Raw genomic sequence first — 14,989 nt, 5'->3', positions numbered from 1 at the left:
GATATTTTAATTAAAAAAATATGGCTTTACAGTCATAAAAATTCTTTTTCAATTATCGCAAGCTCATATGGTAATGCGTGAATAACTAACAATTAGTGCAAACTATATTGACACTTTTTATCCAATATTTTTTCACATTACACATTTTTTCCTAAAATAATTAAGTTATAGTTTCATCCATTGCAGGCCGTCAGAAAACGAAATACTGTGAAAACTAAATTAGGATGAAAAATAGAGTAGAATCATCTGCTTTGGTTAATTGGAAATTTGGATTACTTAAAAGGTAATTATAAAATTATAGAATAAGTTTATATTTAAAAAAATTACTGGAAGAATATATAGGTATTAGTTAAAAAGTGATGTTTATACGTGAAAATTAAAGATAATATAACCAACTCAATCAACTAAAAAGTTTGAATCAAATATTTATCGCAAATATTGGTGTTTACATCATAAAAGTTTTTTAATCTATGATTTTCTCCATATTATAGTTCGTGTTTCATTATGCTAGGTGCACAATTTGTACATGTCATAGATGACTAAAAACCGTTCTGGATTTTCATCATTTTTCAAAAATTAAATTTATAGATTTGAAACTCCATTGATAATAACCAAATGTAGTATTTCATATTTTAAAATAATTTTTACAAAGGTGTGAAATGTTTTGGTCCAAGGCATAAGATTTGACCGTTGAAAATTAAATTAAACAGAACAGCCAAAATCCCAAATCCTGTAGTCAAAATCTCACATTGGAATTGGATTACCTGTATTTACTTAATATGGTGAAATTAAGGGCCCGTTTGGACATTAAAAATATTACTTTTTTCTGAAAAATTTCACTTTTTTCAGAATTAATGTTTGGCCATGAAATTTTCAAATCTCACTTGAAGTTCAATTTCGAATTTTTTCAGAAATTTGAAAAACTCCAAAAAACAGTTTTTCAAAATTTTCACTTCAAATCACTCATAAAAATTCAAAAACAACTCCAAATTATATTCATATCCAAACACAACTCTAATTTTCAATACCATTTTTATTTAGAAAAAGATTTACTTTTTTTCGGAATTTCACAATTCTTATGTCCAAACGCCCAATAAATCTTACGTTCTTCTGTCCTTTACGCTTTACATCTTATTTTATTTTTATACTATATAAAAATAAACGGTTATGTCAATGATAAGTAAATATCACCGTGCTGTACCTTCAATTTTTATAACATTGCTTAAATTTACAAAAGTAACCATCTCAAAGCTTGCTCTTTTTTCCACTTCTCCTTTAAAGAAAGTTATTGGTCCCATATGGCCATATCTGTAACTTCTTTATATGATGTAGTAGTTTATTTAGATAATGTGCAAGAATTTAATTTTTATTTATTGCTAGTTTGGGGGGGGGGGGGGGGAATCATAATGGTTAAGAGTAAATTGACTGGCTCTAATAAGTTATTAATCCTCTTTTTCAGGTTAACATCTCATACTTTGTATAGGTATAGTCAGCGGATAAAACTTAAGCCTATTTAGATAAGATAACAATTTCTTCCCCCCAAAAAAATTTACTATTAACTGTGGTAAAAATTCTTTTCTTCCTTTACCAAAATTATCATTCATTCTTCTTTTTATCTTTTAATATTTTTGAAAACTGCATAGATAAGTTCAAAAGTATTAGACTCTTTGTCAACACCATCAAATTTCACGAAATTATATTTGAACAAGAAAAACATAATAAATTCTTATTGCCTAAGAAAAATCCCCTCTCTCTGTCTCTTTCTATACATTTTTTGTTTTCAAAATTTTTCCCTTTTATTAAATCTCAGAAGATTGTTAACCAGAGTCAATTGCCATTTTTGGATTTTGAGAGCTGAAAACATGGGGTTCAAGGATTTTCAACTCAAGATAGCCAAGGTACATTGCTTCTTTAATTTCTCTAAATGTATACATATTTTGTTTAATCTTTTGTACTTTAATTATCATTTATCAATACGTTTACAAAGCAAAGAAATGACGATTAAAGGATTATAGATTCACATTTACATCGAAATTTCATTTTCTTTTAATTGTTCCACCCCAAAATGCACGATTATATAAGTCCATTTACCTCTTGTTACAAACCTTTCTTTGGGACATTTCTTCTATATTTTTTATTTCTATTGACCACCTTTGTCATAAGGTTTTAGCATGGTTTGTTTTTACGAAACTAATACAATTCTGGCACATTTTTTAGGGCAAACAAAGTCCTCACTCATTCCGCCAACAATTGTTGTATCTTTTAGACTTGCTTCGCACCTATGTCAAAAGCCAGTTGAGGTTCATGTATAGAGTTTGGTATTTTTGTTTGTTAGGACGCAGAACATTAGGCAGAAATCACATGTATAGGTCCATCATGCAAGTTTTTCAATCTCTTATAAGTCGTTTATTTGTTGAATTTTATAGAAACTTCGGCTGAGAAACTTTCTGGCCAAAGAAGAAGGATACAAGAAGAGAGAAACGAACAATGGGAAGAGGCTTTCATGGATGATGCCTATAACTCATGGATATTACGTGGCGGAGGAAAAGCCATTAGGCGGCGGAGCACCGCCACAAACACCTCAAAATAACCAAGTAGAGTGTGATAAAGTGGTGGTGCAAAGGGAACAAGTAGAAGAACAAGAGTGGTGGTTTTATGGAGTTTTTGATACCCGAATTGGTGGCGGAGTTACCAAGTACCTGCAGACTCATTTGTTTGACGACAATTTTAACGAGGTAATTAACAAACCATGAGAATAATATGTTCTTAGGATTCACCACTCTCTTGTGTTCTGTCATACTACATTTCATGACTTTGTTGTGATCGCCACTATTTGTTTTATCATTTTGTGTCCATGCTAAAATTTTTTATATATAACATACAACATATATATATATATATATATATACACACACACACGCACACACAAAACTATACAAAATATATATGCTGCCGAAACATATATAAAATTTGTATATTTTTTGTATATATATACATTTTGTATGTTATATATAAAAATTATACAAGTTTTATACACTTTTTCGACTATCTAATACTTTCTTATATCTACTTAATTTAAAAGGCAACAACAAGAATGGAACCATAGGCTCATATGCTATGTGTGTTGTTGTTGTTGTGTGTTTGTTAATAGCATTGGGTATTTCGTAAGCCCTCAATGATAATCAGTATCATCATTTATGAGAGGTGATGCCTGATTAAAAGGGCAGCCCGGCGGACAAGGTGTGCCGCATCAAAGTAGGGTCCGACGATGGGCCACACCCCAAGAAGTGTATGTTGAAAATCTACCCTAATGCAAGCATTAGTGGTTGCTTCCACGGCTGGAACCGTGAGGTCACATAGAGACAACTTCACCGTTGCTCCAAGGCTCTCCTAGGTGATGCTTGATTGTTGGGGAAATAATTTTTGTTCCTTTTAGTGTATCTAGAAAATCAAAGGGAACACCTATGAAAGGTGATGCTGATTATTAAAGCCCAGTGCAACATAACCTGTAAATTGTAGCTTAGTTAGAGGTTTAGCTCATGTTTTGTGGCTATTTCCTTCAGTCACAGATGAGGAAGAAAAGCAAGGAAACCTTAAAAAAGGCACATGTGCATGCAAAAGCTAAGGTCAGGGAAACAGAACGACTAGAGAAGACATGGAACATGGGTTCAGCTTCAGCAATAGTCATCAATGGAGAGAAGCTAATACTTGCAAATATGGGTGAATACAAAGTGGTGGTATGCAAAGAAGGCGAAGCTTTCGAAATTAACAGAAGGCAACAGCATACAACAAAGTCACATTGGTCACACAAATTCCTCCCAGGCATGACAATATATCATCCTTTTACCCCTCTTTGTGAATTTTCATTTTGATGTAGAGATTATAACTGAGTTGATTGTTTTTCATTCCTATCAGTTGTCATCAAACGCTTACCTAAAGTAAGAAGAACATCCTCGGATTCTGGAAAGGGAGCTGCAGCTAATAAGCCTTCTAAAAGCTCAGAACTTGCCGTTGGTTCTGAAAAGATTGATCGCGATATTGAATTTGTTATCTTAGCTAGTCCTGGCATATGGGAGGTAAAGTTCAATATCCAACACCCACCCACTCCCCAAAACCAACAACAAACCTAGTGTAATCCCACAAGTGGGTTTTGGGGAGGGTAGTGTGTATGCAGAGCTTACCCCTATCTTATAAAGATAGAGAGGTTATTTCCGACAGACTCTCCCCCGCCCCAAACCAACACAACCAAAAGAAGAAACAAACCTCAGCTAGTGCTAACTGTTGATTTCTGCTTGTGAAATTTTAACCAGGTAATGAAGCAGCAAGAGGCAGTGAACTTGATCAGGCATTTGGAAGATCCTCAAGAAGCTGCTGAATGCTTAGCCAAAGAAGCTTTGACTAGAAGGAGCAAAAGCAATGTTTCTTGCCTCATCATTAGATTTGAATAATGCAGAAATGAGAAAAACCTAAAAGACATCCTTGTTTGTGTAGAATAGAAACTACACCTTCAACTAATATACTTTGATATGAGTCATTCCCATTTACAGAACTGGGAAGTAACATTCCAATACAAGTTAGCTAATATTTTAGCAAACTGAGATTGCTGTCAAGGGTCAAGCAACTCTTGTGTAAGGTCAAGCTAGGATCTCATAACTAGGTGTGGCTATATCAAGAAAAAGAATTTCAGTATTGCTGCGTTTCTCTTTTTTCCCTCAACATATTTATTTCATTTTATCTTCTGCAATTATTCTGTTACCAGGTTTTACTAAAGTAATGCATCTACATGTTTCACGGGTTGGAGCCGTGGAATCAGCCATTAATGCAAGCATCAGGGTAGGCTGCCTACATCACACCTCTTGGGGTGCGGCCCTTCCCCGGATCCTCCATGAAAGGGGATGCTTCCTGCACCAGGCTGCCCTTTTTGTGTTTTCATTGCCACATTCTTTTTTCTCTTATATTCATTTCCCATGCTATTGGCCTTAATAAGCCATAGGTCAAGGAAAATTGCAAAATGTGTAATTACTTTGAAGCAATAAATAAACGATAGGAACTGTAAAAATTTCTGGAGCATCTTTACTGCAAACACCAACTATCAAATCCAAACAGTAAGTACATTGAAAGCTAACAGGCAGTCGAACGTATATACATTTTTCATCTTAACACCATTTCTTTTTACAAAATACTACATTTTAGGAAATGAACTGCTTTTGGAATGTCATAAAGAGCTGTGAGCAAAATTAAAAAAATGATGAATTGATGTGTCACACCTTGAGCTGACAACCATTGGAGACTCACTTGAACAATCTTGATACTGCATACTGTCACCTTTTTTCACTAGTCTTGCTTCGAAAGGGAGATAACAAAGAGAGGCGAGCTGTATTCCAAGTGTAAATACCTCAGTTCCTCATTCATACATATAAATATAAAACACATTTAAATCTTAAGGATATTATTAATCTTACACTTCTGAGGAGCATTGCCACCAGTTGGGGTTTCATCTTGGGAGATCAAATTCTTCAAAGTGTAAACTGGAGGAGACAAGGTATAAGGTCAGCTTATTGATATTAAAGAGGGACAAGGGTGAACAAATTATTGTCGATTCCATATGCATTACAATTGTGCAGATGGAATTAGAATTAAGGGTTTAACATTCAGGATCAAGACATATTCCATCGAGTCATCTACAGTACATACAAGTCAAAGAAATATTTCCAAAACTGTGCGAAGCTACTGAAAAGAAACGTTAGCCAAGAATTGTTTCCCCCATTCTTCTCAACGCAACAGTACTCATCCACTACCCTTCCACCCCTCCCTCTCTCCAATCACAAACAGTTCTGTTTAACATGTTTTCTTATCTTTTTATATTCTTATTTCACTTGTCCTCTTGTTCTGCTTTTGGTGCTCCCTATTTGGTTTGGGAAGCCGAAGTAACAGATTGTAAGGATTCAAATGGTAGCTGGTTCTAAACTTCATTTTGGATTTATAAGAAAATCACTGCTCCCCCCATCCCATTTTATGTGACATGCTTTGATTGGACACGTAGTTTAATAATGAAATAAAGACTTTTGAAATTTGTGGTCTAAAACAAGCCATAGACATTTTTGTGGCTCTAAATTATCTCTTTAAGGATAAAATGAAAATTTTAAAGTCAAATCATTTCTAAGTATAGAAAGGTGTTATTTTGGGACAGGCTAAAAGGAAAGTGTGCAAAATAAATAGGGACAGAGTGAGTAATTTTTGTTTTTTGGATAGGTAAGGATCTTAACAAGAAAACTACACCAGATCTTGTTCCCATAATTTCAAAAGGGAACATGTTATCGATGTTTTCAGCTACGGCTATCAAGTTAAGAGATTTGAAAGCTCGTTACCTTCACTAGGCAAGGAAGCATTTGCGGCACTATCATCCTGCTTGACACTATTCATGGTTGCACCATCTGATTCTGCTCCTGCAGAGGAATGGTTCTTCTTTCCAAACCTCAAGAGGCGTTTAAAACCTTTTGGTGATTCCTTCAATTGAGTCTTCTCTGCAGCTTCTGGATTGTTATCTACTCTGATGGTGTGAATATCAGGTGCATGAGCTTTGGCAATTTCTTTAACTGTTGATGCTATGTCTGAGCTCGACGGGGGTGCTTTAACATACTCCAAGTTTCTGGTAGAAGGGTCCTCTACAGAGGAGACACGAGCATAGGGAGCACGATAAACAGTACTACCGATATTTGCAAATTTGGGTGTGTCATCAGCATAACTCGTCCCCACCTGCAAATATTAAGGTGGAATATTCAGTTTTCGCAATTGCATATGCAACTAATGTTAATTCAATACAGAACCCAAACAAGCAGAGCATAAATTATTACCTTTGCTAAATAATCATATGCTAATGAGAATCCCCGGCACCATGTAAACAGCATACAAGAAATCCATTGGCAGAAAATTTATTACAAATATCCATATGAGCATATTGAAACACGAGGCTTTAAGTAGGTGAGTTTTTTTTCCTTTTTCATTAATAAGTATTGTTTAGGTGTATATTATACGTTTTCGTGACAAGGGCTGTTTAGGTGAAAATATAATTTTCTTTTTTTCAATAAATAAGCATACGCAGGTCACAATTCACTTCAACTGGCACGTAAATAAATTGAAAGGATAGTTTGCTCACACCACCCAAGCAAATCAGGCCCCCAAGACCACTACAGTGCCCCCCACCCCCAAACCCAAAAATACCCCCTCCTTACCCCCATGCCACCTAAGAGAAATGAACAAAGTATATAAAGGAAATTCATATTCCAGATAAAACTAAAACATCTAAGATCAATTAAGTTGTCTGTTGCTTCTGAAAAAGTTTTGCTAAAATTGGGGGACATTTTTAGGGAAGAAATCAGGAACATTTTATCTCCATGATCTACTCGTGTTAAGTATATATTACCATATGTTCAAGTTCAACTGATATAGTAGTCACTTAACTGTAAGAATTTTTAGTAATTGTGTTGTGTAATGGGCAACATCTAAGAGTACCAGCTTTTAATTTTACCTAACTCTACTAGTCCTACCTCATGAGTATTTGACAGTTTTTGCAGTTGGCTAGGAGCAGGAGCTCGGATAAATCCCTCAAAGGGTGACGGTGGGTCACGTGTAGATGCATAGTCAGTTTTCTCTACACTGTCCTTCTCTGATGATGATTTGGAAGCTGCAAAAGAGGGCTTCTCCTTCTCAAGCATAACAACAGTTTTCTCAATAATGTTTTCATCTGGATCACTCTTGTAAGATTCAACGTCTTTGGATACTACAGAAGGCCTGTCATTCTTCTCTTTTGCTATATTCTCTGCAGCTGGTTTATCTTGTGGTAAATCAGACGATTCTTTGGTGGTTCTGATTTTCAGCTCAGGAAGAGTAGCAGCCTTCTTTTTGTCAAGGTCTATGATAGCAGATATTTTCTTGCTCTCGGGCACATCAGAGCGTTTCGTCTTAGACACTGGTTCAGCACTTCGAGCCTTGGGCTTTGATACAAATTCAGCACTTTGTGCCTTCCCCAAAGTACCAGGCTTGCCGCTGATTGCTTTGGGCTCTGATAATCTTCTTATTCGTGCCATGGATGCCTTTGAATTAGGTGTAACACCATTGTTTTCTTTTTTTGGTTCAGACAAGGATGATGCCGATCTACTCAATTTGTTACCAGCCAATTTGCTGCCATCAGTTGATTTGCTGGCTTTAGAGCCCTTTTGCAGATCACTTGACACCAGTGAAGTTCTTATTTTGGTTCTTTGCAATGGCGACGAGGATCCAGGCTCTGAGTCACTGAACTTAGATCCCCTGATGGTGCTAGGAGAGAGTTTTGCTGGCAATTTTCTTGTTTGGGCTGTTGGTGCTGGAGAGCGAGCAGAGCTGGAGCCACCTCTGGATGCAATTCTCTTTTGCCTTTCCAGTTTTAATGCCTCAATGCGCTTTTGGTCTGCCTCTTCCTGTAAAATTTTAAAATTCCACCTATTCAAACTCTATTGGGAAATATATCATGAAAAAACAACTTAAACTGGTTAAATATTCCAGAAACACTATTTAAATCACTAACACTTTGTACCGCGAAAAAGGGAGGGGAAGTGAGAAAAAATAGGTCAGTGCACCTTTTCTTTTTTCATCTTCTGGATATCAGACTTGAAGGATCTTATCCTATCAGCACGTGCTCGTGCATCATCCAAAGGACTTGACTTTGACATTTTTCCTTTTCTTATTGGCCCTCCACTCCTCTTCTTATCTGAAGTATCAGCAGTAGCTTTTGACCTGCGATCTTTCTCTGATTTTTTAGAACCTACATTCACGTCATTCGAGACTCCATTCTTTCTTTTATCCTTTGAAGCAGACCCTTCAATGCAAAATTGCATTTCATAGTCCAGCGCAGGGTCATAGACACCTGACCTCTTTTCTGTTCCCCGCTCAGGCATCAAGCTCAAATCATTAGGCTCGTAGTAGCTCATAACCCCAACAGAGTTGTTTTCTGATTTTTGATGCGGAAGCTCAGAGTCCATGTTAATGGCAGTTCTTCCATCTGGTCCAACATCATCCAATGACATTGACCTAAAAGGTACAATAAAAGACTCATCAGCCATATCATGTGAGGATGCTCTGTCTATCTTATTCGCATGCTCAAATGCATTTACAGCTAGAGGATCTAATGAATTTCTCATCCCTGATTGATTGTCTCGACCATTTAACATAAAATCATCATTTGAAGTTCTAAGCATGACTTTTCTCCCATTTATTTCTGTAAACTGCATGTCCATTTTGTCACCAAGTCCTTGAGCACTGTCATATCCTCTGTTTGAAAGTAGAAGTTCACCATTAGGTCCCCTGGACATGCGCGACATCTTCGCACCAACTGTGTGGATATCATCACTCAACCTATCCTTCATTTCAATGCCATCTTGTGCACCACTAGCCAAAGGATCATCGCCCGTGGTATTTTTTCGCCTCCTCCTTGCATCTTTCTCCATGGAGAACATGCCATTTTTGTCAGCCTGACTTTCTTCTTCATTGCCTTTCAATAAACAATTTTGAAATGCCAGCCAGTGCCCACCATCAGCTTCCTTCTCACGTACAGCGTCATCATCATATAAAATTGACTCATCCTGAAACTTTGTGCGGCTTCGTCTTGTTTTTGATGACCATGAAGTTTCCCTGTTCACCGAATTGTGACCATTGCCTTCTAGATCTTCACTATCGGCATCTTTTTCCGAACCAGAAGCTGCTTCTGATTCGCTGTCACTAGAGTTCTTTGTTTTAGAAGTGATATAATTAATGTTACGTATAACAACCTTTCCTGATTGTTTTTTCCTAGACCGTCCACCAGCCTTCTTTCTTTGACTATGAGAACCTTCACTATCCATTTCTTCGTCCTCCTCCGATTCACTGTTGCTTTCTCCCCTATCCAAAGACTGTCTTTTCTGCCTAGTTTTCGGAGTGACACTCATTTGAGAGTCTTCCATTCCTGGATAAGGAGGTTGATAGAGAGGCCCATTTCCTGGATAAGCTGGATAATATGGTACTCCTTGCATAGGGTATCCTTGAAAAGCAGGTACGGCAGAGCCTGGAGAATGCATTGTCCAAGGTGGAAACATTGGATGAAGAAACTGATATTGTTGTTGACCATTTGGATTTTGTTGATCAAATGGAGGCCTTTCCCCTATATTGCCAAAGAATATGACAAAAATATCACAACTCTCTCAAGAAAGCACATGTTGTAGAAGAATATACATACCTAAATCATCCTATTCAATCCTCATAAACAATAAGAGTACATCCAAGGTCAGAACTGAAAGCATCCCCAACTGAATGAACGTTTTTCATGGCAAAAAAGAGATAGAAACTATAACCTTGATGACTTGAAGAATGTATGTTAATATTTGCAAATAATATGACCTTGCCCGGATGCGGCCTATATGAAAGGCAAGTTATAACAGAGTACCCTTCATAGGATTTGCTTCGTTACCTGAATTACTATCTGCGCTTGATTTCACATAATTCTCAGAAGCCATCTCAGCGTTGGAATCAAACTGCTTATTAGCAATATTAGATAGAAGAATTCCAGATGCATTCATTGCAGCAATGTTTAATTGATTCGCCATTGCTTCAGCAGCTTCAATTTCAACCCATTGTCCATTTTCATGCTTTTTCTTCCACAGTTCCATAAATCGTACACATGCATCTCTGCCACATATATAACTGTTTTAGCAATGGTGATTGCAAGTAACCGTTTATTTGTGATTTGTGATTCTGCTAATACTTTGATTTGAATGCAAACAAAAAATAAGCGATGTTTATTCCAACAAAGGGAACTAGAAGTTGCTGCTAGTTGCTTACTTTAAGCGTGATGCACCAAAAGACTCAGCAAATGATACCATCTGTGCCATGCGATCAATATCAAAACCAGCAGCTACAGCACGTGCAAATGCCATTCCTTGTTCTTTTTGAAGCACAGACTTGCGAGTCTCCAAGACCTTCAAAAGCTGTACTCTGAATAAGAAGACAAATCAATCAAAATGCAATTGGATCTATTACTAAACTTGAAAATTCTGGCTCTTCATACATGTTACAAGCTCTGAGCAAGTCCACTTATCCGGAGATTCTTTAATTAGGCATATGAAAATGAAACGAACAGAAGATAACTTCAGTAACATGATCAAATGATGGTGCCAAACAGCTTATGTCAATGTTTTTTCTTTCGGCAAGTAACTTATGTCAATACTTTATTTTTTTGACACTTATGTCTTTACTTTGACTCCTATATAGGTTAAGAGGCTATTAGCTCTAATGCCAACTACATTATGGCTATGAAAATTGAACTCACCCACATAATATGCACACAAATATGCAAACTAAGGCGGTGCTGTTCATGGCATAGATTTTAAGTGGACGACAGTTAACAAGGATAGAAATACAATTATCAAGAAATGTTATTGAATTTTAACTAGCCAACAGAACATAAAGAAACTGGGTTGACTGAAATGTTAAAAATCATAATAAGATGTACGTCTGCACTTTTATCAATGGATAAGCAAAATATTAAAAACATCTACTCTTACAGTTTTCTGTTTTTCCTTTTCCTCTTTTCTCTTTGTTTTTCTCGGTCTTATGAGGGCGGCCTTCTTTTGTGACATTACGTGTAGCAGTCAAAAGGAAGCCAATGTAGGAATTTATATTGCTTTTAACCAGCTGGTACACCAGCTTACAATGAACCGGATGCGAGAAACTAATATACTTTTTTTATAAAGAGATGCATAAAAATATTTCCAAACAACCAAGAGATATAACTTGCCGTGCTAAGTTAGAAATCCTGCTTTCAACTTTATCAAAAAGAGAAATCCTAGTTCTTTCCAATTGTCCATAGTGATATCACTGATTTATCTTTACATTATGACAACAACAAACGGGGACAAAGGTGCAAAAAGAAATCTGATTGAGTAGTTCTAGTTGATTAATCGTCATCAACAAATCTCTGTCCATGGAATTCTGAAGTGAAACCACAGATACAAGTATAACTTCCAGGAACAGAAAAATATGCTTAAATGATCTGTCAGACTACTATACCTTGAATTTTCTTCCTGACAACCTGACCCATTTGTCTGAGGTTGATTTTCCCCCGGCTGCACGAAACATAAACCAGATCAGGAAAAAGTCATAATATGCGCAACAATTGAAAGAATAGAAGATGCCCAGTCACCTTGTAAAGGACAATAGCTTTCTCCTCGCTGACATATGCTGTAGATTTAGTACCTGTCCAAATTTCACTATTTTTCAGTATCTTGTATCATAAACTAGCAATTCCACATAACATTAGAGGATAAAGCCCACTGTTAGATTATTGACAAAAGTAAGGTAAGATAATTGCATAATCTAGGGATCTATATCGGAGTAGCATTTCTTGTAAATGGAGGATCCAATCAATGCGGCAATGGAAGAAACAAAAGACTAAAGAGGAAATAGTTAAGTTAACCAAGAAACCAGGACCAAAAAGTTTACAACATCTTGATCGCGAGGTGCATCATTCGCCTAAGTGATGATGAGAAGAAAAAAGAAAACGAACTGGGCTTTTGTTCGGTCAACAATGATACAAGTTTTTCACTCTGAAGTACCTGCAAAATTTCCAGCTGGTTTTGCTTCTTTGTGTTCAACCTGTTGAAGAAATAAAAATTGTTGGACTAACATCTTGACACTCCATGACACATGAAATGACTGAAGTCAGGAAATACTTACTGGCCCTATACCAATATCATTGTGTCCCTGAAGGGCAATTGCTTCCTCGATCTGCAAGATCTCAGATTCTATGGTGTACACCCTTTCCAGGATCTCCGGAGTGCTCACAAAACGGACAAACCTGTTAAGAGAAAGAAACATTACACCAATTCGGTATTAACAAAACAAAACAAAAAAAGGAAACATTGGCCTAATTTGTTTGCACATTATTATCACGCCCTTATTCTCTTTTTTAATCTTTCTCAGAATTAGTAGGACCTGCCAGAGCAGCTTCATGTTATGGGGTGTGAAGTATGCTACATGTTTACATACGTAATTTCTGGTTTTGCTTGCTGGCTATGCATAAAAAAAGCCTATTAAATTGCAAAAGTTTTCTTTTCTTGCTTTGCAAAAATATGAATTGTCCCTAGAGAAGGTTCCAACCATTTCAGTAAAAAATTATACATAAATAAAAAGTTTATGCCTTTGCAAAAAGATCGCCTGCCTTAGAGGATTGGACTTGGACTATCCCAGGAAACATTCCCATTGATATGCTAATTAACATGTAAGAGTACATAAGGACACCACTAGGTTTTACTACAAACCTTTCCACTGTGCCCTTTGTAAACCATGAAGCATCGACATGAGCATCTGGTTCCAGCAAAACTGAATAGCCACCCTTTGCAATTTGATCCTGAGCAGTTCTCAAGTGAGCAAGAAAAGGATTCAGCAAACCAGAAGCTAGTTTCTCCTTCTTGCCATTGGCTATAATGAATAAATCACACCTGAAAACAATAAGACATTTAAATCTATATCAGTAGCAAGAATTTCCACAGCTCCACTCTCACTATGTGTTTAAGTAAAGCTATGCACAAGCCAAAGAATACTCCCCAAACTCTAACGAAGAGAAAAGTAGAGAGATAAATTGCAAGCGTAGATGTCACTACACCAGCTATTTTCGGTTTGCATAAAAGCCAAACTAGCCAGAGAGGAAATTAATTTTGGTGCAGGATTCACATAAAATCAAGATTTCAACTCCTTTAACAATTAGAAAGTAATGTCAATTCCCTTCCACTGGTAACTAAGAGGAAGACGTCAACAACAACTACATCTCAATCCAAAACAAGTTGGGGTCAGCTATATGAATTGTCACTAACCATGGTATTCCATTTAAACTCACTCATACCAATATTATGCATTACAACTAAAAAGTAACTAAGAGAGAAATGCCAATTCCAGGAAAAAAAAATATTGTAGAATGAAAAGACATTTATCAAGACTAGAGCAATACGAATGTTATCCAAACAAACATTGAATTGGATTTTACACAATCAATGCTAAACCTGATAAGTACATACTCTAAAAATCCACAAAGATCAATGCACATCCATGTATACACACAACAATAAACCAATCTGAAAACACTATTACATGAAATATAAACCAAATAAAGATAACATATTTTGAGTAAACTAGCTATAACCATGTAAAAATATACCTAGTTCTAGTAGGAGTGAGCTGAAAAACAACTGAGTCAAGTCTTGCACTAGACTTCATTCTTGCAACTCCAATTGCTTCAGCAACCAAATTCTTAGATCTTTAAAATGAGCTCCCAAATCTTGAAACAGACAAACCCAACAAGCTGAATAACACAACCCAACTGACTAATCAGTAAAACCTCACTGTTTTCATCATCAAGAAACCTCTTTTAGTCAAGAAAAACACAAAAGATCACTTTTTTAGAGAAATAGAGCAAAAGGGTTTGTACAGACCAAAAAGATTAAAGCAAAAGCTCAAGAAAAACTTTGTTTTAATGGGTTGTTTCATACATTTTAACACTTAACCCAAATGAAATGTCATTCAACAAATCAAGATTCCACCTTTACACAAAATGCTCAGTGACCCATTACCAAATATAGCTCCAAAACACACACATATATCTATGTGTATTATTAGAAAGAGAAGGATCCAAAGAAAAAAATGTAGTATTCCCTCCGTTTCATATACTATATAAGCTAGTTTGACTCAAACTTAAAAAAAAAAAAAAAAAAAAAAAAAAACTGTTGAAAGTTGTAACTTTAAAAGGTTAATGTTAAAAAGTTTGAAAAAAACTTTTGAAAGTTGTAACTTATAATGTTAAAAAGTTTGTGGGTCATGGTATTTTTATAGCTATAAAAGTTTTTTCTTAAGAATAAATATATAAAATAAATAAGTTTAAAGTTAAACTTTTTAAAATTAAAAAATGTGATATTTATTTTGGAACAAACTA

General features: G+C 35.9%; 2 protein-coding genes across 3 annotated transcripts; one reads left to right on the top strand and one right to left on the bottom strand.

Annotated features, from left to right (window-relative positions):
* The first annotated feature begins 1,750 nt into the window (after positions 1 to 1,750).
* Positions 1,751 to 4,004, top strand: LOC107822095 (putative protein phosphatase 2C-like protein 44). Its single transcript, XM_075256999.1, has 3 exons — positions 1,751 to 1,898; positions 2,427 to 2,735; positions 3,564 to 4,004. The coding sequence occupies exons 1-3, from the start codon at positions 1,863 to 1,865 to the stop codon at positions 3,870 to 3,872; spliced, it is 654 nt and encodes a 217-aa protein (XP_075113100.1). The 5' UTR covers positions 1,751 to 1,862; the 3' UTR covers positions 3,873 to 4,004.
* A 1,047-nt stretch (positions 4,005 to 5,051) lies between these two features.
* LOC107822093 (COP1-interacting protein 7-like) lies at positions 5,052 to 14,716 on the bottom strand. 2 transcript variants are annotated; one of them, XM_016648594.2, is made up of 14 exons: positions 14,601 to 14,716; positions 14,219 to 14,362; positions 13,326 to 13,505; positions 12,742 to 12,862; positions 12,621 to 12,660; positions 12,209 to 12,261; positions 12,076 to 12,131; positions 10,849 to 11,001; positions 10,478 to 10,695; positions 8,616 to 10,171; positions 7,548 to 8,456; positions 6,369 to 6,756; positions 5,463 to 5,528; positions 5,052 to 5,374 (listed from the first exon to the last, which is right to left on the bottom strand). In XM_016648594.2, exons 2-14 carry the CDS (start codon positions 14,275 to 14,277, stop codon positions 5,322 to 5,324), a joined length of 3,852 nt encoding a protein of 1,283 aa, XP_016504080.2. In that variant the 5' UTR covers positions 14,278 to 14,362; positions 14,601 to 14,716; the 3' UTR covers positions 5,052 to 5,321. The 2 variants fall into 2 exon arrangements, with proteins under 2 accessions (XP_016504080.2, XP_016504079.2); XM_016648593.2 differs by having other exon boundaries at positions 14,550 to 14,704.
* Positions 14,717 to 14,989: the final 273 nt, after the last annotated feature.

Source organism: Nicotiana tabacum, chromosome 7 (assembly GCF_000715075.1).
Source record: "Nicotiana tabacum cultivar K326 chromosome 7, ASM71507v2, whole genome shotgun sequence".
Taxonomy (NCBI): domain Eukaryota; kingdom Viridiplantae; phylum Streptophyta; class Magnoliopsida; order Solanales; family Solanaceae; genus Nicotiana; species Nicotiana tabacum.
This window is presented reverse-complemented; position numbering and strand designations above follow the sequence as displayed.

What these genes read in the sequence shown, in the direction of transcription:
- LOC107822095 (XM_075256999.1), top strand. Translation starts at nt 1,863, where the DNA reads ATGGGGTTCAAGGATTTTCAACTCAAGATAGCCAAG. An exon ending in TTCAACTCAAGATAGCCAAG is followed by an intron (nt 1,899 to 2,426) that starts GTACATTGCTTC and finishes TGAATTTTATAG; the next exon opens with AAACTTCGGCTGAGAAACTT. An exon ending in TTGACGACAATTTTAACGAG is followed by an intron (nt 2,736 to 3,563) that starts GTAATTAACAAA and finishes TATTTCCTTCAG; the next exon opens with TCACAGATGAGGAAGAAAAG.
- LOC107822093 (XM_016648594.2), bottom strand. Translation starts at nt 14,277, where the DNA reads ATGAAGTCTAGTGCAAGACTTGACTCAGTTGTTTTTCAGCTCACTCCT. An exon ending in CTCACTCCTACTAGAACTAG is followed by an intron (nt 13,506 to 14,218) that starts GTATATTTTTAC and finishes TATTGTTTTCAG; the next exon opens with GTGTGATTTATTCATTATAG. An exon ending in AAGCTATTGTCCTTTACAAG is followed by an intron (nt 12,132 to 12,208) that starts GTGACTGGGCAT and finishes TGTTTCGTGCAG; the next exon opens with CCGGGGGAAAATCAACCTCA.